This window comes from Melanostigma gelatinosum (assembly GCF_949748355.1).
Source record: "Melanostigma gelatinosum genome assembly, chromosome: 4".
NCBI lineage: Eukaryota > Metazoa > Chordata > Actinopteri > Perciformes > Zoarcidae > Melanostigma > Melanostigma gelatinosum.
This window is the reverse complement of record NC_136637.1, coordinates 4,566,211-4,589,875: the sequence shown is the minus strand read 5'-3', so window position 1 is coordinate 4,589,875 and position 23,665 is coordinate 4,566,211. Positions and strand designations below refer to the sequence as shown.

General features: G+C 40.9%; 1 protein-coding gene across 2 annotated transcripts in view; it reads left to right on the top strand.

Annotated features, from left to right (window-relative positions):
- Positions 1 to 22,515, top strand: part of st3gal3a (ST3 beta-galactoside alpha-2,3-sialyltransferase 3a) — a 42,078-nt gene extending 19,563 nt beyond the window's left edge. For both annotated transcript variants that reach the window (XM_079267591.1, XM_079267590.1), the window contains 7 exons: positions 1,014 to 1,108; positions 3,295 to 3,358; positions 7,277 to 7,372; positions 9,727 to 9,913; positions 15,026 to 15,172; positions 15,597 to 15,743; positions 19,074 to 22,515. In XM_079267591.1, the coding sequence (XP_079123717.1) occupies positions 1,014 to 1,108; positions 3,295 to 3,358; positions 7,277 to 7,372; positions 9,727 to 9,913; positions 15,026 to 15,172; positions 15,597 to 15,743; positions 19,074 to 19,178 (841 nt within the window). In that variant the 3' untranslated portion in view covers positions 19,179 to 22,515. The remainder of the gene's footprint in view (positions 1 to 1,013; positions 1,109 to 3,294; positions 3,359 to 7,276; positions 7,373 to 9,726; positions 9,914 to 15,025; positions 15,173 to 15,596; positions 15,744 to 19,073) is intronic.
- The last annotated feature ends 1,150 nt before the right edge of the window (positions 22,516 to 23,665 follow it).

The window sequence follows — 23,665 nt, the reverse complement described above, 5'->3', positions numbered from 1 at the left end:
AGAGTCAATTATCATCTTATTAAATCTCATTATCTTGTCACGTACCCTTATTATTACTGTTTCTGTACACATCCTTAAAAAAGAATAATAGTTTAAAGTGTATCCCTGTTGCAGATTTTATAGATATATCACACAACAATAATACTGAATACTTAACAACTTTAGACAAAAATTGCTTGGTCTGTGTGACCTCTTTATACTTACGATAAGCCACTAAACGTTAAAACCAAGGGGGGATTTTATACACTTTTGGTTACAGCTAGCCACATTTATCTTTGGTATATAGGCTGATATTTCGTATCAGTGCATGTGTTGGCTGATGATTAACAAGACATCGCTGTACAAATTCGAGTAAAAATTGCAGTACAGTACAAGATTGTTTTGTCTGTTAAAAAAATGTAATGATAAAAAAAGACAATCGGCATTCTCAGATTTGTTTTCCACTCACAAATATGAATATCAGTATCAGCCTCAGAAGTCTATCTGGCTGTACAAGAGGCTATGTGTAACTTCTTTACATTACATTAGAATGTAAAGAAGTTACATTATTATAGAATGTAAGAAGTTACATTCTAATACAATGTAACTTCTTTACATTCTAATAGAATTGTCTTTTGAAGATGAACGGGACATTTTTCAGTTTCAAGTAATGACTGGGTTGCTGCTTTAGTATTGATCATGTTTTGATATTTGAGTCATGTTGTGGATGATCAGATGGAGTTATGATGGTAGCGGTCGCCCAATTGCAGATTCAGCTTGAGCAAAACCTTTGCCTATTCACCTCACTTTAAGTCTCGATGGGGAGGTGAATGGGCCATACTCGCCTCCTTCCCAGTGAGTCTGATTTGGTGAAGGGGAATTCTGTGGATTAGCTGGAAACACGATACTCTAAATCCTTTTAAGCATTCTGCCACAAATCGGTGCACCCGCACACGTCTTGGACAGATACTGTGTCGACAAATACCACTTCTTCATTCATACTTGTTGTAACATGTTTTCTTTTATATCAACAGGTTCACCAAACTGGCACCCATGTTCCTTGACCCAAACTACCAACGATTCTCCAAGATCGGCGATTATTCCCCCCCGTTTGGTGTAAAATCACAAGGTATGATTACATTACAGTCCTTTAGCGTAGACGCTTTTATCCAAAGCGACTTACAATTCAGGTCACATTCTACACCGTAGGCACAGCTACGGGAGCAATTTTGGGGTTAAGTGTCTTGCTCAAGGACACATCGACATGTGACTAGTGGAGCCTGAGCCGGGGATCGAACCACCGATACTTGAGTCCTCTGATTGGAGGACGGCCCTGCTATCCATTTCGCCACAGTCGCCCCTAACGCTTACACTTTCTTGTCTTTGCAGTTGTAGGTAATTCACACAACTCAACCTAAGTTGTGCTGCATTTCTCACCAGTTACGACTACATTGTTCTAACCACAAGCTGGTAAAATACCCTAGCACTGTCAAGGCCTCAGTATGCTTCAAACAAGTTTGTACAACGTGTCGTCCGACCTTGGGTGAAGAAGTGTTTTGCCTGTTCTGAACGGAATACAGTAGTATCCCCTGGCTGCATCCCAGCACCCTTCTGAACTCTCTCCAACAATTCTCGGAAAATTTACAAGAGCCAAAGTCTGACGTATGAGTGCTAGCGAATGCAAGCGCGTGTTTTTGAATGTATGTGCCCCGATACTTGAGTTAGGACTTTTGTAACAGAGCGATTTCTGCCTCTAGCCGACCCGGTCATACACAACGACCTTTCTTCTTGCTAACTGTGTGTGTAGGGTTGCCAACTTCCACTAGTATAAATACAAAACAGCAGCAGATAAATACGTGCAGGTTGTTTTGTTGAAGCATGTGTTGTTTAGGGCTAACAGTAACCTCATGTTTGATTGACTAAACCCAAATTTTCACAGAGTGTCTCCTGGGTGCCTGCAGCTACCAACACCTTTGAAACTGTTCAATCTGCAGACAAACATACTGATTTTAGATCAGTCATCAGTGCAACATACAGAAGCAGCATGTTTAAAAGGCACTAAAAGCACTCCTAGCCCGGACAAAAAAAGAACCCCACACAAAACAGCATTGACAGTTCAATTTAAAGCACCTCGTAGTACCTGAGCATGTCAAATTTGACCCATTCATTCATTCATTACATTTTTTTTCGAAAAAACCTAAATCAACACATAGAATTTAATGATGTGTTCTGGCCACAATTTAGGCTTTGTGTTGAATGAAAAAAGACATTGCTTGAAAATGTTTGGATAGGCCTTGTTGGGAATAAACACTTTCATTGATTTCTAATGGCACCTTTTGGTTTTATTTTAATGCTTTACCGAAATGATGGTATGTTTTTGGTTAGAATATCTTAATTTGTGGAGTTTTCAAAAGAAATATTGCTAAATGTTTGTTTTGAATTAAATCTGCATTTTTCGGATTTCTGCCACCCCTTAAGGTCTCCATGCCACCACTACATACTAGGTTTAGACCTTTTAGTGTTGTTGAACTTTGGACGGAGCCAGGCTAGCTGTTTCCCCCTGCTTCCAGTCTTTATGCTAAGCTAGGCTCACTTTGTGCTGATCCTTGCTTTACACAAAGATCTGCGATTGATATCCATCTTCTCATCTATCTCTCAGAAAGAAGCAAAAAAAAAGGTGCATTTCCATAAAAGTGGCATTATTTATTTTTACTGAACTTCTTGAGCTTGTCGGCTGGCTTTGCGTCTCGAGCAACAACACAAGTCAGTGTATAGAGGAGCTATTGGAGCGTGCCTAACAACAAATTGCCATTCAGGAGTTAGGACTCACTTCCCTGCTGTAGAGCAGATGATCAGATTTTGTTTTGGAGCACCATGCTTCATGCTGTCATGGCTCTCTGCAGGTTGCCTCTCATCAGGCAGAGGAATGTGTTGTATAAAAAGGCTTCTCCCTTTCTCTTCAAAGCCCTCCCATTCTGTCTAGTGTCTCACACTATATGCATCGCTCCCTCCAAGGACCTAGCGGACTGTCTATGGGCTCCCACCTTGCTCGGCCACCCATCTCTAACACTTGTATAACATTGTGACATGAAGAAGTGTCGGCCCACCCAGCCGCTGGCTCCCAGCCCTAACTCATTTATCACATCCAGCGTGTGTGCAGGAGATGAGGGCATCGTCGCTGGATGGAGTGTGGAGGGGGAGAATTATTTATCTTTCTTCGTCATCTCACTTGTTTTCTCTGTCTGCCTCTCTCTCTCTCTCTCTCTCTCTCTCTCTCTCTCTCTCTCTCTCTCTCTCTCTCTCTTTAACCTGCAGAGAAGATCATAGATATTCTCCTGTTTGCTACTAAGAGCTATGGCCTTGGGGAAGAACTCGACAGGTGAGTCAGCGCCCGGTGTCCCGTCATGCTCTGATCCACTCAGTGCAGTCATCACTTGAGAGTGCACACACATTCAGGAGCTTTAAGACCAGTCAATTAAAAATCGCTTTATTCACCAAATGTATTTGTTTTCATCAGGGCCGTTTCCACTGATTTTGTTCATCAATGACACTTCTGTACTGTGTTGTATTCCAAAATCAAACCGAATATTTGAATGGTGTACAGTTTACAAGAGGGATTTAAATCAAAGCCTTTGCATTTGATTGCCGTGCTAAAACGTGGGCGGGCTTAGAATGTAGCCGGAGGACTGCCTCGTGCAATCAGACCTTTTCAGATGTGACTGTCACTAATAGTTCACTGATAAAAGCACTGTTTACATGTCTGGGGATTATACAAAGAAGGCCAATTTATTTTTAGATGCTTCAGAAACAGGTCTTAAAAATCTACATTTCAGTAAATATTTTGCAGCCAAATCAAATAGTTTACAGGATATTCAAAAGTTGTTTCTTTATAATGCATGCAATACTTAACATCTTTCTTTACAGTTCTTGTATGAAGGTAATAAAGTAGTCCATGAATATGAGGTATGAGTTTCCAGATAATTACAATCCCGCTTCGTCATAGTGGACGTTGGTTTATGGCGTTTTGCCGGTTACACTACAGTCTATGGCAGGGGTTCTTAACCTTTTTGACCTCGGGGCCCAACTTTTCAAGTACAAAGTGTCCCGGGGCCCACTCTGACTATATGCATCAAAAGTGTCAGACAACCTGTAGGTCATACAGAAACAGAGCAATGGGCCTTTGGAGTCAGTCAAAATTTAAGATTTTTGTCCGCATAAAATAAAAAAGAATCTTTCAGTATAAATAACTGCCGGTGGCTGTATCTGTACAGGTAAAGGACAGTATAGGGCTGTAACTACACTATCAGTGAACAACTGCCTCAAATTTGAAGAAGATTAGACAAAGTATGACCATTCTACAGTGTTTCTTCCATGAAGAGATCCAGGCGGAGCTCTAAAAGGACATTTGGAGACCCAAATGGACACATGGTAACCACATGATATTCTGACACACTAAAGGTGTTTCTCCCTTTATATTTTGATATTATATTATTTCCCTTTTATTTTTAGCCTTTGCAAATTGCAAAAACTATGTATATATGGACGAAGACATGGTGTGTGAGTAGCGGACTTGCTGTGCTTAATGGCTGCACGCACGAACGAGAATGAGAGTAGCTCAGTTACGCAAACGTTGGTTGACGGCTTATGGAAGAGGAGGATAAGGTTTGTACTATAAGTACTAGCGTTTTCTGAAGGCAGTAGCTCCATGGTAACATCCGCTAGCACGTTGTCGGGTCTGTAATGTGTCTTTTTCCGTCTAAATGCTGCAAGATACGACTTGCAGCGGTTATGGCGACTTTGGACAGTGTGTGTGGGCTCCTTTTGTGGAGGAACCATAAGAAATGAAAGAAAATCGATGATTTCTTTGCAAAGATGAGGATTTTGGGCATGCTGGGATACCAAACACGGACATGTTTTGTGACGTATTTGCACAAACAAACCGTAGGAACGGAAGGGGAGGGGATCGAGGATGCCGGTGTTGAACAGGCGAAACCCTTGTTAAATAAATGAGATGATACAATGTGATGATCACAAAGACATTTGTTATCATGTGTATGTAAACCTGCATACACAACAAGAAGCCCAACAGACTTTCCCACGAGCGTTGGATGTTTCGTCGCTTGGTGTCGCTTTATTTCTGAAGGCTTCAGTGCTTCGTTTGATAGCATTAGCTCACATTCCACACACTGAGCCCTCGGCTCTGCCTCGTTGCCTCCGTTCACAAAGCCGTACTTAAGAAAGTCAGGGTTGTACTTGCGCACACATTTAGACTTTTGGGGGGTATGGCACCACTGTCGTCTTCATTTTTTCTTTTTAATAACTTATCCATCACTTTCGCTACAGGCTAGCGGCTAGCTGAGTGTCTTCTTCTGCTTATTGCAGCTTGTTAAACAACTGACTGACGCATTACCACCACCAGGTGGTGGGAAGCTATAATGTAACTGAGCGTCTCATGGATAACAGTAATATCTCTGGTGTCTTCAATTGATAACCTATGCGGTCCCGCGGCCCTATCATGGGCCGCGGCCCTATGGTTAAGAATCACTGGTCTATGGGCATATCTATGAGTTACACTCGTAGTCTTTTTGATTCTTCACAGTTCATTTTGTTTTTTTCTGCCCTCTAGAGTTTTGGAGAATAATCCAACGACCAGCACGCTGAGCATAAATGCCTCCGTTCATGCTTGAAGCTGGCACGCCGTCTGCGGAGGCTCACACTACAGCGCCAAGCGCGAGTACAAACACAGCTTTTGGCGCTAAAAGCAGCAGAATTATTGATGGATGTGTGTCATGATGTTATTGGTTAAAATTGGTCGGTACTAGCTTACATAAGCATGCAACATATGTTGTTATAAAGGAAAAGAGATGATTGGATTTGGATTTCAAAATAAAACATTTTCTTTGCATTTCTTGTTAAATAGGTGCACAATATGACCATGGGTGTGATCCAAAGGAGTTAAAAAAAAAAGTTTTTATTTCATCTCGACTTAAATTCACCCTGTAATTATAAAGTATAGAAAACTACACAGTCATCATCTTTTAAGATACGAGTATACAAGAAAAATACAAATGCCAATAAATACAAAACAGACAGCTTAAAAATAACTTTATTCATAACTATATTCATTTCATTGATGGGTAAAAAGGTTGAATCTCCATTAAACAACACAACAAATTCTGTAATTTTTCAACCAAATTTAAAAGACACAGACACTTGAATCTCTTTCATCTCCAACTGTGTGTTTATGTATAACCTGAACTAACTCCTCAGCCAACCATCAGCTTACTGAAGCTCATATTGTTTTCAAAAAACTGCCCTTTTTTGAAAAAGCATGAACTCCACTGCATTTTACCGAAATGGTTTCAAATCTAGTTCTTCATTTGACCCTCTTGGACTTAAAATGCCTGAGGTGGAAATCAAAAATCCTCTCTTCTTCAGCGGTAGCTCCTCTAAATCTGCTGCTTCCTCCATATATTTGACGAAACCATTTGTTATAGATTCCAAACTAACATGTCCATGTGCCCTGAAAGTCCAACATTCATGACCGGATCCCAGATTGCTTAAGTAACAGCGTTGTTTGACTCCACTTTGTTTTTTGTCTTTATATGGAGCTCATCAGTCTGGCGGACACTGCGCACCGACCCTGTTTCATCAGCCAGCGAAGACAATTAGGAATGTGTTTATTTTTCCACCCAGAATTAAGCAGCGCAGACTAAACACTGCACACATGTACTGAGACTACAACACGATATTATGATCATAATGTCATAAAAGAGTGACACATTAACTGTTAATGCCTAAGAGAGTCATTTCCTTGAGTATAAATACTGACTAAAGAGCTGTGGCATTAATAATCCTCAGAAATCTTAGTTCTCTGTATTCAAATCTCAGTGACTGCAATGAAGAATGAATGAATGTAAAGAGTTGGTTGAATTTCACTCCAGCCGGTGGTTTGTTTTATTTAAAAAAATATATATTTCCTGGCAAAAAACGACATCGCCGACACAAAAGAATATGTTTTCAGGTTTATACTGAAATGCACCAATCGGAATAATTATCCAACAATACTTTGCTAAATATCAGTCAGGACAGTTTATTAATGGTGTAAAAGAGCAGGATCATCTTCAGTAACTGAGTTTAAGAAGGCCACCAGTTAAGGATTCATTCATTTTATTCATGTTTACGGTAGTCAGTGAGGCAAACCTATTTGTTTCAACACACACCTGTTGGTGTCTTGAAAAAAGAAAAACATATGGGGTAAATGACTGGAGTAAAGTAGCACCTCTCTGTGTTACAGCATGAAATGCAAGACGTGCATCGTCGTGGGGAACGGAGGAATCCTGGCCAACAGGTCTCTGGGACAGAAGATCGATGAGTTCGATGTGGTGGTCAGGTACGTGGGGACGCAGACGTACGATACAGACTGGACGCACTTTATAGAGACTCTTTTTTTTTCTGGAGTCAAGGGTCTTTTTGTCAAAGACTAGATGGGTCATAATTATGTTAGTATAAAAGAGAATTAAATAAACAAATCAATTAATAGAGTACACTGTGGCCTAATTGTAATGCCTAGTTATATGATATGTTACTGTTTCATCAGTTGTAACATATTACTTTGACAATAGGGTAAGAGTTGGAAAATATATAATAATGGGGAAACCTGGTGAACAACCCCCAATACCAGAATCCAAAGCAACGGTCTGAACATTGTGTCAGAAACAAACTGCACAAAGTTGGGATTATTAGTATATTAGTATAAGAAATACTGTCCTTCTTGTTATTCATGCAATATATCATTGTGGAGCTCTTTTTGCGCTCTTTATGGTGGAGCTAATTATAGGCACATCGGAGCAATATGAAGTCAGTTAGAAGGGAATTTTTACAATTTGCCCTATTGCATTGTTAGAGGTCAAAGGTCACATTATGTAGTCCTCAGTGTCATTTAAATGTGACTGGTAGATAGATTAGAGCCAAAGCTTTAAAGGGACATATGAATTGATGATATTCTGTGTTGTTACCCTATTTTATACTTGCTCTTTGTAAAATGATAAACAATAAATAAAGAAGGATAAAAGAGTTTGTAATGATGCAGGCATTGAGGAGAGGAGTGATATCCTATGAGACCTGGTGCCTCCAGAATTGGTTAAGATGGACATATTTTGGGGTTCTGGGGTCATGTTAGCTACACTCTGAAACGATGTGACGTAAATAAAACAACAGACCACATTAGCTTTGCTAAGACTTGTGTGAACAATCAAACTTAAAACGCTTGGCTGAACATTAAGGACCTAGCTTACTTCTGACTTTAGTCCTCGACCCACAGTTAGCCCTGTTTCTGGTACTAGAGGCGGGGCCGCCTAGTTATCCTGCACCGGAACCACCTGAAGATCTTGGTGGTGAGTCTAATAGTCTAATACAGTGGTTCTCAAACTGTGGTATTACAGGTGCGGCGCAAGGGGAAATGCAGAATTTTTGTATTTCAAAAATATATAGATATATATATATTTTTTAAAGTAATTAATAAATACATGGCGAAACGCCTGTACTTTCGTGTAAATGTTTACGTTACGCTGTTAACAGGTTACGCTTGCGCATGCGCGACGGCCATGATCCTTGGCGACTCACATGTGTGGCTTACTGTTCCAAATGAAGAGACATTTGGCGGGAACAGAAAAGCAACCGCAAGCGATGCATCCGAGACGAACAGCAAGCAGCAAGAAGAACATATGATGAGGCCTCTCTTGCTCTGGGTTTCACAGTGAACGCGGTAGGAGATGAGGAGAGACCAGTCTGTGCTTTATGTCTGAAAACTAGCTGCGGATAGTATGAAACTTGTTTTGTTTAGTTTTTCAAGGTTGCACTTTATTGTTATCTTGAAAAGATGTTTACTGTAAAACGGGTTAATTGCAGCCAATTGCAATCAGCAATTTTTTGCCAAATTGTAGTTATTTTTTGCACAGATATAACTTTATTTGCATTGTTCTAACAAAGTGATTGCACATTTTATTTGTTTTTGTCTGATGGAGCAATCTGGTTTACTTAAAAGTGATTGCAATTCGATTTTTTGAAAAAGCACATATGGAGGAGTCACAAAATGTTGTTTCAATAAAAATTCAACATGGACCATTTTGTTACAATTTTGTTGGGGCGGTGAGGCATGAACATTTTTCTTCCTCCAAAGTGGGGCACGACAGAAAAAGTTTGAGAACCACTGGTCGAATAGATCACCATCCGGTCCCACATCTGAATGTTTAGGATTTTAACTACAACGGCCTTCAAATAGATCCTCGGAATATATGAATAGAGTTGGAGTGGAGTTTTATTTATTTATCTCAGTGGATATTGAAATGTATTATTATTATCTTCTCCAGGAGGATCATGTGATGTTGCACGTGTGCGTGAGCACCATTCTAGTTTGGATTTGTACTGATTTATTTTATTGCCCACTTAAAGCTTTAAGGAGGGTTATCTATGTTTTTTTATTTGATATTCATTTATTAAATACATTTCTTACTTTTCATTCATTTATTTGCTTGTTTGTGTATTTTATTAACATAATCGTGACATCTCTGTCTGGTATCCAAAGGCCGAGGGTAAAATGTGTGTACAAATTCTAAAGCATTGATGATGGACAATATATATATATATATATATATATATATATATATATATATATATATATACTGCTCCCGTTTGATTATTTTGGGCAGGACATTTCATGATTGATTTAGCAGCTGTGTGTTGCAGGTTGAACGAGGCCCCGGTGAGGGGCTTCGAGAGAGACGTCGGCTCCAAGACCACCATGAGGATCACCTATCCAGAGGGGGCCATCCAAAAGACAGAGCGCTACGAGGCTCAGTCCCTATTTGTCCTCTCGGCCTTTAAAGCTCTGGACTTCAAGTGGCTCAGGCACATGGTCTTCAACCAGAGGCTGGTAAGGCAGCTGAAAGCTGTGTATTTCACCATGGCAACAGCGAATGCAGCTGTAGCCAGGCAGGGGGGGTGTACAGTGAGAAGGTTTTTAATGCACATTTCTGATTTGTATGATTTAAAACCTGAGTGGAAACACCAAGAATTCACGAATATCACGACTAGTCAGAAACTTTTCTGCACCGATCAAATGTGAAAATATGTTGAAGTATAATTACATTCATGATGTTTGCATAGGAATACTAACCTAAAAGCCTGAAGAGTTTCAAAGAGACAGACACAGGACATCTCACAATAAGTCACTCTCACTATACGCAAGAGGAGAGTTAGAGATGCTGTGCTGCTGCCAGAAGAGCAGGGAAAAAATGACAAAATATTAGATTTGTTTGTTGTCCGAATAACTCGCTAGATTTGTGGCTTTTTACAAATACATTTGCTAAGATGCTCTAAAGAGTCGCTGAGTCCAGCGAGAAATTTGCCAACTTGGCAACACTGTAATGTGTCGGGCCTGCATGTGAGTGAGGGGGTGTGGATAGCTACACAAAATCGGTTTTATGAGCTCATAATTCATATTTTAATTACATATTTGGGCAGCAAAAAAAAGATCTGTGGCTAAAGAAAAAAATGCTCTGTGGCTATAGCCCAAACACCAGACCCTGAACATGCCCCTGGGTAACCCTGTAGCATCTGCTCAGAAATATGTTTTTAAGCCCGTAGCAGATTTGGGCCCTGAACAAATACGTTTTGCCCTTTTCTCCACACGCAAATAGTTTTAGGTCACTAAAACGGATATGTTCGCCTGATTATTAAAAACTCCGGTTCCTTGGGCTTTCATCGCTTTGTATTGTAGAGTCACACTGAGCAGCAACTCCACTTCGGTGACATCACGATGACTGCGTCCACTTCTTGTATACAGTCTATGGCTACAACACAACAGATGTTGAGGATGACTCATTTTCATTCCTGTCACCTAAAAGAGGCAAAACATTTGAACTTACATAACATACAAAGTAAAGGGTAGGAACTTGGCGTAAACAGCATTACTAATCTTGAAACCTATATTTTTGTTTTACCGTGGAGGAGGAGAGTTCACAGAATGAATGTTGACCCGACAACTCTGCTACGTTTTAATCAAGTACAATAATCTGGGCGGGTTTGATTGCAACTCAAGAATCCCCAACATTACCAACTCTGAATAATAGACCAACAGAAGAACATTTTTCAGTTAAATTATATTTCTTTAGGTAATAGCATAGTAAGTAAGTAGCGGGGCGATTTACAAAAAGATCAGAGTGATGCTCCTCATTGCAGATACTCACTTTCAGAAACCTTAGATTGTAGTAGAGAGTGAGGGTTACCTTTGTGTGTGTGAACATAATAATCACATACCTGTTCATGAATAGTGTCCCACTGCTTTTAGTAGTTATTGTAAGCCTCAACATCGACCCAGCATACCAAGGTTGCCTCCTCCACTGCTGTGGCTACAAGCTTTATGGTCCACATTCCTCCAGCCCGAGTCACAACATACCTACTTTGTACTCCCTCTCTGCTCCGCCCTCACGGGGGAAACAAACGGGGGTCAAATGCTCATAGGGGTCTAAATAGATCCAAAAGGAAGTAATGACTGTGATCAGCTGGTCGTTTATCTTGAGAAGACTCACACTTATGGTCTTGTTGAGCAACAAACACACAGTCCACCTGTGTGGACAGAGTGGTCTTTATCAGTAAGCTTTACACATAGTCAGCTCTGGAGGGAGGGGACAGGAATTGAATACACTCATCTTTTTGTTTATCCATTGGTTTACCAGCAAAAATACATTCTTAAAAAAACAGATTTGGAAATGTACTTCAGGTATACCTTATACATCTTATTCCATTGCTTAATTTTGATTGATGCACCTTTTGGAGAAGTGGTAGTAACTTTGCCGAAAATCAGACTCTCAGTACTAAGAATCCCCCCCGACGTCGAATGCACGCCTGTCTGACTCCAACCAGAGAGCGGCGAGTGGGGAGTAAGAGACCTCAGCTCCGATGCACATCAGAAAGCAGTCACTCCGCTGCAGCACCGGAGGCCAGAGAAGCAAGCCAGGGCTCCGTGTGGCTGACTCCGGGGTGGTCCGAGTCCTGGATCATGTTTCGCCTCCACTGACAGGTGGAAGTCTGTATGCTGTTGCAGCTGTATTGCTGCATCTCTCACCCTTTGTTGTCATCAACAGACCCGTGTCTGTGTCACAGTGGAGGTGTACATGAATAGAGCTGCAACAGGGAAGTGCCTTAAACCTTCATTCTTTCTAATGGCCAACAGGAGGCGACTCCTCTGGTTGTATAGAAGTCTATGAGAAAATGGTTCTAATTCTCACTTGATTTATTCCCTCAGTAAACATTGTAAACATGAGTTTATGGTCTCAATCTCTAGTTTCATGTCTTCTTCAATACAGCATGATGTTCATTTAGTAAATTATGGTCCAATTAGAGTCAAACAGACCATAAAGTAGGGGATGCTTTAGGGCGGGGTTTGAAAACGGAGAAGGCGCTGAAGTTTTGGCGAACATATTACTCTGCTAGGTATGCTGACGGTAACGGCATGCAAGACATGTATGTCAATGTGAGTTGCCCTTAGTGTAGGCTGTAAAAACACAATATCAAATTGCTTATTGTGCAGTCAATGAATTAACTTTTTTTTGCAAAAGTGGCAGACCTGAATCAAATGTACAGTTCCATTACATTTGGTGTCAAATGTCCTTAGCAAGATCCTATTTGTTATTCCAAACAATTGCAAATGATTCAAAAATACCCTAACTTGATAGTAAGTATTATGTTTTGTAACGTTTAGTACGAAACGATCTGTCTTCTCAACTCTACTGCCATGTGTGGAAACTCAAGCTGTTGAAGGCTACTTTCCATCACGTCTCATCTGATTTTGGTTTTGGTCATGCAGACGCACGTGAGCTTTCAAATATCGCGTAGCAACGTTTACCCTAAACCTTCCATATACTCGCTTCATTTCTTCATAAAGACACTTTTACAGACAATAAACATGAAAATAGTTATAATTTGTTTTGGTTACGGAAGAAAACAAACTCGTTCTCTGAAAAAGAAATTGTGTTTCTCATTTCATCAAAAGTCAGTGCAGCCCTGACACTAATAGCTGCTTTTGGGGAGAAGTACCGACGGCAGATACTGATGAACTTTGTAAAGCTTGTGCCACTAAGGTAGAGATCAGGGCGTGATGCTTTTTGTGGATGTGATACATGGTCTTCGCAAAAGGGACACCGCCAAAAAACTGGGCGGGGCTACCTTGTGATTGACAGGTCGCTACCACGGCGTTGTCCGCTCTGGAAGTTGTCCGTGTTTTCGTCTTATAACTTCAACCCTTTCATAGTGTGTTTTTCACTTTATGAAAGTTAGTTGTAACATTTTGGTTGCCTAAAAATGTCTTATTCAGCGACCGATTGTACTTTGCTTCTCCCTCTTGTGTCAAGATGGCGAACACCAAAAACCAAGATAGTGACGCCAAAACCAAGATGAAAAAAATGTCAAACTCCAGGCTTCAAAACCGTAGTCCATAAACCAATGGTTGACGTCACGGTGACTGCTTCCACTTCTTGTATATGTCTAGGATATGTACTGATGTTAGTTGTCTTAAACTTTTATTAAAGGGATGTGAGAATTGCTTGTCACATCCCTTGTCACAGTCTGCTGTGTGCAGATGGGCTTTCCACACACTGGTGTCCTACCAGTGCTGCCAGCAGAGCAGCGGTGTTGGGTTTCCCGCTCAGATAGAAGAGCAAAATGGTCTCAGCCAGACAGGATCACCACCTGATCCGTCAGTCGGAGCTGTCTTAACAGGGCAACATCACTATGCTAGTAAGCTAATAGCTTATATCACTGCTGTTGGGTTTCTCCCTCCTCTTCACTCCAGCATACCTGAGCGAACTGAGAGGTAGGTATCCCAGTAACTGTTCATAAATAGACATCAGGACTGCCGGGCAGGCTGCTGGTAATTAGGTTAATGGCCCCAGGTATACTGATACAGGGGCTTCCTTCTCTGACTGGCTTTGTTTGCTCCACTTGTTTTTCATCAACGTTTTAATGATGTTGACCTCTCCCCAAAGGCCTCAGCTCAGGCTACTGCTTTCACTGGGCTGCTTAAGCACCATCATATTTTCCACCCCTGTCCACTTTGCACACCATCCTGCCAGGTGATGGTACTAAGAACTGATAAATATTTACAGTGAATATTAATGGTAGTTTACTTTAAATTCACATTTAATTTGTTCCTGCAATAAATTGGTAGCAGTTCATCCATCATGCGTGATGGATGAATTGGCCGGGCCAATATGTTGGCTGGTAATTATAAGGTGCAAAAGTCACCTTATAATTAACAATAAGTGTTGGTATCGAAATGCTAACGACATGATTGAAGTCATTGAGAAACAGTGTCAACTGTAAAATGTCCCACTCATCATGTATTGGTTGGGCTGTAATCAAATCTCAAACATTCCTTTTTTGCCAAACTGTTATTTAATACTGCTTTGTTGCTTTGAACCTTACAATAGGATCAAAATGGGAGAGCCGTCACAATCTAAGAATTGTTTACAACCTATTAACTCCTATAATATTTAAATAAAACATGTAGATCACAATGGATCTGAATGGTCCCAGCTCTGTGCCCCATGTGGCACTCAAAGCTGCATTAAATGGGTTTTGGTCAGAAGAACTCAATACAACTTAATAAAACATGTTAGCAGACAGTTCCCTATTTACACATTACACAGAGCAACAAGCCCAATATTCACTCTCCTCTTAGCTCTGTTTTTGGTCTCCACCAACTCCAGAGAAAAAACTGCTAAATACTGTACTGACCAGCTGGGACTGTCTGTAGCCGTTTGTCTATCTATTTCTAACTTTTCTAAAGTCATGTGCTGTTTCAATATGCTCTACAAATCTATTGGAAATTACTCGCACATTTCTTTTAAATTTTGTATAATTTTCAGGGTGAACAGTGGTTAAACTGTATTTGTCGATATGATGGCCTTCGTATAGTTATGTTCCGACTGTGCACATTTTGTACAGTATGAGGGCCGCACTAATTTCCTCACTCTCTGTGTCTCAGCACAGCACTGATGGGTTCTGGAAGTCGGTGGCCAGGCAGGTTCCAAGGGACCCCGGCGAAATGCGCATCCTGAACCCCTACTTCATCCAGGAGGCGTCCTTCAAGCTCATTGGCTTGCCTCACAACAATGGACAGATGGGCAGAGGGGTGAGAGACCTGCCGTTCTTCTAGCAGTCACTTTCCGTTCAGCTCCTGGGTTGAGAAGTAGCAGGAACAGCGTGAGCAGTTTCACACATGGCGGCAAGCTAATGGTCAGGACTGGAGCCTCTGGTAGCCAACTCCACTGTGTGTCTGTTTGCATTACAGAGGCCTCTGTGAACACACAGCAGACGCTTCAGGGAGCCGAGCACCCGGCCCAGAACTCAGTCTGAAACAATGTGTTACCATTATGCTGTTATAAATAGAACCATTCTTCAGATTTCACATCTGTAAGATCTCCACACGATAACCATACAGTTTAAATAACGCCGTTCACTACATACTCTACGTGTTCTGAGCTATAAGTCATGGCTCGCTTTCAAACACATTTTTTTCTGAATATCTTGACCGCTTTCAAACACATGTTTTTCAGAATATCCCGACCCTGGGGACTGTCGCCATAACGATGGCTCTCCATAACTGTGATGAAGTAGCAGTGGCTGGATTCGGCTACAACATGAGCACCCCCCATGCCCCTCTGCACTACTATGAGAAGATCCGGATGGCGGCCATCAAAGAGGTAATTGGTGGTGTCTCTGTGACGGTTCTTTTAAGCCGTCCCATTTGTCCCATTTCTCAATCAATTCAAATTGTCAAATTATCAGTACATATGTGAGTCTTTCATCTTCTCCTCAACACTGTCCAGCCAGTGTCTCAAAGTGCGAGGATTCTCTTTGCCGGTGATCGCATTCTGTACATTCTGTACATCTACGATGTACAGAATGTACAGAATGTACAGAATGTAGATCGTCGTCCTTCACATGACTACAACGCTACACGGCTGTTGCTTGTTGTTGGTGATCCTGGCTCTACTGTCCAGGTTGTTTAGTTTAGTTTACTAGTTGCTAATTTTATTTAATTAATCCCACTATAGTCATGGTATATACTGTGCATTTCTATTTTCTATTCTAGCTTATTTTTTATTTTTATTAATCTATTCCTTCAATTCAATATCTGCTCTGTTATTTTATTGTACTGTAGATATTGTGCATTCCATATGTTATATTTTACTCTGTAAATTGCTGCTGCTACAAACGAATTTCCCCCTGGGGATGAATAAAGTTTACATCTATCTATCTATCTATCTATCTATCTATCTATCTATCTATCTATCTATCTATCTATCTATCTATCTATCTATCTATCTATCTATCTATTCTCGGTTTTGAACCAGATAACGATTTTCGCGTTGAGCATTTTGTCTCATCAGATTGCCAAGATGCGACACCACAAATGTCTTTGGTAATTCAAAACCCAGTTTCAAATCCTTTGAGTTGATTGGATTGCTCAAACGTTGCCGTGGTTTAGGGGATACAGCGCTATACACTGACTTGACACTCATGCTAGTAGTTTGTGGACCGCTGTTTTGAAGCCCAGAGTTGCCGTCGTCCTCTTGGCTTTGCAACCAGTAAACCGAAGTGACCATGTTGGGACTCGGGGAGGGAAGACGCCGCAGTAGAGACACTTTACACGGCTCTGGTAGAGACCTGCCAATCACAAGGTAGCCCCGCCCTAAAGCATACCCTGCTTTATGGTCTATTTGACTCTAAATGGACCATAGTTTAATAAATGTACATCACATATTGAAGAAGACTTGAAACTGGAGATTGAGACCATAAACTCATGTTTACAATGTTTACTGAAGTAATAAATCAATAGAGAAGTAGTCATTTTCTCATCGACTTCTATACAATCAGAGGTGTCGCCCCCTGCTGGTCAGTAGAGAGAATGCACGTTTAAGACACTTCAGCATTGGCTTTACTGAGGTTACATTAGCTACAAACTGACGCCCGCCACCTCTCGCGGTGTGACGTGCTACAAAGCTGGTCTCTGTCTTTTTTCACAAAGCGTCACCCAATCAAATGTTTTTTTATCACCCTGTTCCGTTTCGTGTGAGAAAAAGGCTGTTCGCCTGTTCCCACTGCTAATATTTAACAATATAAATACGTCAACGAGCACTAGAGCAACACTGGCCACACTTGGCCGTTTTGTTGCTTTTGTCGAACAAATAAAATATGCAGTATTGTCATACGTAAAAATTTCCTAGTGCTCAGAATATAAGTTTATATATGTTTTTGACGGATTAGTAGCCTACATTTGTGAAGGACTCAGTCAGAATTTTCGAACTCTGTGGTGAATTTACAGTTTAGCTGGATGATTCATCCCCTCCATCCACAGGTGTGTGACCCACTATTTCCTCCACATTTGTACTCTTAATGGACTTAATACTCCCACACAATATCACAACTCCCAAATTTGTTAGCATTCTGACCGACCTGTCGACCAACATCTTATTTGTTAGTTTTGGAAAGGTTTACGCTGCACTGGAACAGTTTACTGTGACCTTTTCTATCATCTAAAATGCCTCTCAGGAGGGATTTACCCAGCATGTAGCGTAGTGGCCTGGGATTGTGTATGAAATCTCAAGTGCAGCTACGTTGCTGGGTGCCGGTTTTTGAGAGTGGCAGTCATGGCGCACTACATACAGCGTGTAAGCTACCGCTCGCTCCACTTCACCGTCTCACAGTCTCCAGCCTGCTCATGAATCACTCTTAGCCCAGGTTACTGAGACAGACATGCAATCCCTTTCATCCTATTTTTCTCTGACTGCTACGGATTTCAGCTCGAGTTTCAGCTCGAAGAGGCACAGAGCCGCTTGGCCCCCGACCCCTGGCATGTATAATTGAGACAGGAGAGACGTTTGCTCGTTTCTACTGCCCTCCATTAGCCCACATGGACCGATCCAACCAAGACACCAACGCCACGATGTTTATGATCTTTTTTTAATCTGAGGGCTGGTAAATTCAATGAGTCATTCATTGTTTTTGTATTAAAATCAACATTAGAAAAAGTCAGACAATTTGCAAGAACCACAATTTGAATTATAACTTAAATAATTAACACAAAGAAGAATGTTATTTTGTTAAAAATTCAAAAACGTTGTGGGACTAGCTTTTACTTAATGGGCATAGTCATTCCCAAAGACTGGGTCGGGACCCACAGGTGGATCGCAGGAGATTTTGTTCGGGTCGCTCTATGTTAGCAGAATATCTTCCATCGTCTTATGTTTAACATTTATATCTGCAGTTCACTTTTAATCCACATGAGGGAAGCCTGAATGTTCATTGTTCTGAAAACTTTTACATTGAATCTAATGTGATAGGAGAGCATACAATTATAAAGTATTATGTTTTCAATAATGCATTCATAAAAAACAAAGTTGTGATTTAAACGTATATCTCTTCAAAATGACTGGATTACCTTTTCAAGATAATATCAGGTGATGAGGAAATTGTGGTAAAAATGGTCAGGAACGTTCATTTCCGCACAAATACGCTCTTGTATTTGTGCGTAAATGAACGCTCTTGTCATTGGGTTGCAATGGTTTGTCATTTTTTTTAAAGTGAGTCCCCGGAAAAGAAGTAAACACTGATAACACAGGTAGCTCGGTGGTTGTTGAGTAGTTGACAGTGTGGCCATTTACACTTTTGGACACATTTTATTGTTTTCAAGCTCTACCTACCAAACTGGTATATGCACTTTTGGCATCTCTGACTCACGTCTCAATTTCTATCCACAGAAAAACTCTTCATATTAATGGTTATGTTATCTTGGGCTGCAACTAATAATTATTTTAATTATCGATTAATCTGCTTATCATTTTCTCAATTAATTGATTCATTATTTAGTATACAAAATGTCTAAAAATGGGATGGACAGAGTCCGAGGTCAGGTCACCTTGAAATGTTGAAATTGAGAAATATAGAAACATAATTTGAGTATAGTGCTGTCTGCAATAATTCCCAACCACCTCCCGTCCCGTCCTTGTGTGTCTCTGTCCCCTCTGCAGTCCTGGACTCACAACATATCTAGAGAGAAGGAGTTCCTGCTGAAGCTGGTGAAGGCTGGAGTCATCCAGGACTTGACCAACGGGATCTGCGGTGCAGGATGCTGATGGTCCTTGCTCAGCATCATGATGGATGGCTGGATAGATGGATGGATGCACTGTATTCACCTTCCACCTGCTCCAGCACCTGAGGAGGGAAACTCAAGGCTCTGTCGGCCGTGCTCCCAGCAGAGACCAGCAGCTGTCACACACTGCTGCGGTCAGTGCAGATAGACTGTGTGTCTGTATGAGGCTCATTGACCACAACACACTACCCAGTGTTGGATATTGACATATTGCAAGCAATTGGCCTCTGTATTTCGCTCGTCCTAGTTGCAGGTCAGTGTATATTTACATGGATTTTGGTGCCCTGGCTCAAAGGGGTACGTCCTCAGTGATAGGGATCAAACCAGGAAATGGACTAGGCTGCCTCCTATAGAACTACTGCAGGCTGTGGAGGGGAGGAGAGGATGAAGATGTTTGCTTTAAGTATTGAGCCTGTGCCAAGAATACCTCTACAAGTGTCCTGCTCACACATCTGAATGTACTCTGCATCAAACGTATAGTCTCTTTTTTTATGTCTTCCCATTTCTGCGTGACTCAGCCGTCCTGGACCAGACGTTCGTGGGTAGACCCACTATATCAGAGCAACATGGAAATCATCAGAGCTTGTTTAGTTGAGTCGGTCAGAGTCCGTATGAAGCTAGAAGGCTGGAGAAGCAAGCTAATCAGGAGCTGCCTCAGCATGAACATGGTTAATAGTTATTTACGCAAATTAAAATACACAAACATAACATAGGTAACCTATAATATAGCCTCCTCCTAAATAATGACACTCAAGTGCACAGTCCACTGACTACTAGACAGATGCAGAAGACACACCATCTTTGTTCTTCACGAAGCAGCATGATAATACGATCTTACCCCCCGATGTGCACTAGATGTGGCTGAATCGCAGCAGCCTGCGTCTCAGAAGCGCAATATTCCCTTGGGAACATATTTATTCGTAATTCACTCAACTAATGTTTATGATATGATGCATGTCATTCGCTACTGGCTTTGTCTTAACATACACTGTAGCTCAAAAGTGTGGAATCAGCTGTTCAATAATAAATAGTATAACAGAGAAGTACAGTACAATTCAGACACTAAATGTATCATTTAAATTTGAAGTAGTTTTGGCCCCAAAAGATGAAGAATGAAAGGATTTAAAGTTCCATTTCGTCCACGTCCCCACTGTTTTGCAAGACATAGGGGAATGCTTTTGGAACCTTGATTTTTAATGCTTTTTCCAGGACAGAAAACTATGACCATTGATCATTATTGAAACACAAAGGTGATATGGGCTCTTAACATTGACTTTGTCTGTTTTTTGGGGGGTCTTGTTCAGTCCTCTCAGCCATCTGACTGTACCTCATCAAGCTTCTGTGGAAGGAGATTCCAAACTTTTGAACGGTTGTGTGAAAACAGTAAAACTAATTTTTCTTGTTTGTTATCATAGGCAAGGCAAGGCAAGTTTATTTGTAAAGCACATTTCAACAACAAGGTAATTCAAAGTGCATCAAAAATGAGTTGCAATATTTACTTTTATCTGCTGTAAAACACAAACAATATTGAAATGTGTTTGTTGAAGAACAACCGTTAGACGGGTCTTAAAAGTCTATTCTTTTATGAAAAACCTGCATTTTGGGTCATACTGTTGAGTGTCACTGTTATGTAGACCAGACATGTTTTGAATTTTAGAGTACATGCTCTGTGTCACAGTATTTGACAGGCATATCTTTTTCCTCCTATCTCATCAGCTTGTGTTAACCCCGTTCCATCCAAAGAGGATGTTGTTATAATAGTGAGAATGTCGAGTGAATCACAACTGTTTCTATCTTTCTCGGCCACTCAAAATGATTTATTTGCATGACTGATATGTGAATCATATCAAAAACCTGTTTATCACACAGGGATCTAGTTAGCTTGATTTGAATGCTGCTGATTTGACACGTCTGGATTTTCCAATTCTTCAACCCTGGCATTCATCTTCAGTTGTTGCCACAGCAACGAGTCCTTCAGCTCAAGCTGTGTTGCGACAAGGTCAAGGTGAACCCCAAACATGAAGTCAGGTTGAGATAAAATTACTTATCATTGTGGTCATCAACAGAAACATATCTACAATTCTGATTTTATATGAAATCCTTAGGATCTGTTGGGACTGCATTTATAGCGCTTTTCTAGTCTTTGTGACCCCTCAAAGCCCTTTACACTGTGTTTTGCACTTGTTCCAGTCCTACCTCTCCGACAGACATCAATTCATCTCAATTAACAACTGCAAATCAGCCAAAGTTCCTGTCACCCATGGTGTCCCCAGGCTTTAGTGCTCGTTCCCTCTTCTTTTCATCCTCTACATTCTACCATATGGAGAGATCTTTTGCCGCCATGGCCTCCAGTTTCACTGTTATGCTGATGAAACAGCCTTCTTCCACCCCCGTAACATTCCCAACATGTCACTCACATCAGCCCAGTCCTCCATGACCTCCACTGGCACCAGGTTAACACAGGATAAACTTCAAGAACCTACTCACCACCAACAAGGCCCTCAACAACGTGGCTCCCCCTACCTCTCTGACCTCTTCCATCAGCACGCTCCCTCCCGATGCCTCAGCTCCGTCGATTTCAACCTCCTGCAAGGCGTCAAACCTGGGGTGACGGGGTGTTTTTTAGTTGTCGCCTCCTCTCTGTGGAAACTCATTACCAAATCACATCAAAAATGGCCCCACATTGTCGACAATCAAAGAGGCGCTCAACCCCCCATGTTTTTTATTTCCTAGTTGATACCATGTATTCTCGTCTTTAAGTGAAGTGTCTTTGAGGACTTTGTAAAGCGCTATATAAACCTGACGTATTATTATTATTACTACACAAGGCAGCATGTATGACATGTAGGCTGCAGGAGACGGGGATCCTACCATCCAAAAATGGCTTTAGTTGCACAGAATGACGATTTTGCGTTGATGTGAGAGCGTCGGGCAGGGTTGTGCTGATGCTGGCTTCAAACTCACTGTGATCTTACTCTCTTCTAACCAGAATAATAGCAGAGCACCAAAATGTTCCCCACAATCGCTTCACTCGGCCCTGCCCAGGGCTGCTATCTCAGGCCCCCAGCCATCACTCATAATCAGTGTTGCTATCAAATACATGAATTGAGCTTTATGAATCTATCACTTTAATTACTAAGATCAATTGTATTGTGAAATCAGTTTGTGTTGCTTTATACACTCAATTATACAAGTGCTCACCTCGCTGTAGGTGTTTGTGGACTTGACGCTGGTCAGATGCTCAAGCCAAAGTATTCATATATTTATTGTAGGCTGTGCAAAAGAACGTGTTAAAGAATAAAGATATAAGTGATGCTGTATTTTTAACATGTATGTCGTTTTGTTTTTTTAACAAGTGGCATTGCAGCATGAGAATCGTTCAAAGTGTAAAATCATGTTTTTGAGAAAAAGGAGAACCAGAGACATTAGAAAAAATCATTTTTAATGTACTTTATAATGTGTTAATCAACATAGAAGTGTATGCTGACAGGCACAGCAGATAGTGTTCAAATACCAACAGGCAGTCATGTGATACAAGGGCCACAGCCCAGCTGAAGTTGTTTTCTGATTTGAATTCTTTATGTGGCAAATATGAGTCTCTCCACTTGTTTAAATTCATAATTTCAGTATTTTTTTGGCAGTGTTCGTCATATCTGTCGGTCAGATGTGATAGTCTCGGACCATGACGTTGTCTTTTCTATCATTTATCTTAGTTGTTGAGCTTTTTTACCGGACAAGGAACAAGAGCAGTCAGACCATCAAACAGGTTGAAGACAAGCCAAGAGTTCTTGCAGATGATATGAAACTCTTTTTTTCTGGAGGTCAAACTGAAAATGAGCAAACCTGAAATGTTGCTAATAATCCCACATTGTCCACTACAAAACTACAGAAAGTACTGTCGGTTAGAGTTTAGGCAGGAAGTGGATGAATAAACTGTGAGGGATGTTTACAACCTACAGTTTGGGTCAGAGTTTTTACAATTTGCCTTCTTATTCCCTTCCATATAATAAGCACTGTTGACCTGCCTGACTTGTTTTTATGGCTATTTCTGTGTTTCCTTTAATCCTGCATGACCTTAACGAATGAAGGTATCCATCGTCACTGGTTCTGCTTCGGTTTTCCTCCCACTGAGCATAAACATAATTTCCAGACTTCCTCTATGATTTAGCTCTGATATAGCTTTGATATGGACCAGGGTATTGACTAAATATAGCCCAGTTTTAGACTATATTTGGATTTTTTTCTAATCTAACACCTAGCAACTATAGCAATCAGCCACTAATTCAAATGGTGCTGCTACAATCAAATGTGGGGCCACGTGTTAGCTGGTTGTCTTGGTTATATGTAAACGACTCCTGAGACACATCTGCAGCTGCATCCAATCAAAAGCATCATCAAAGCAAATAAGGATGTCAATGTATCCACACAATATATCATACTAATTGAATGGAAAGTGTTTTGGTGGACTGT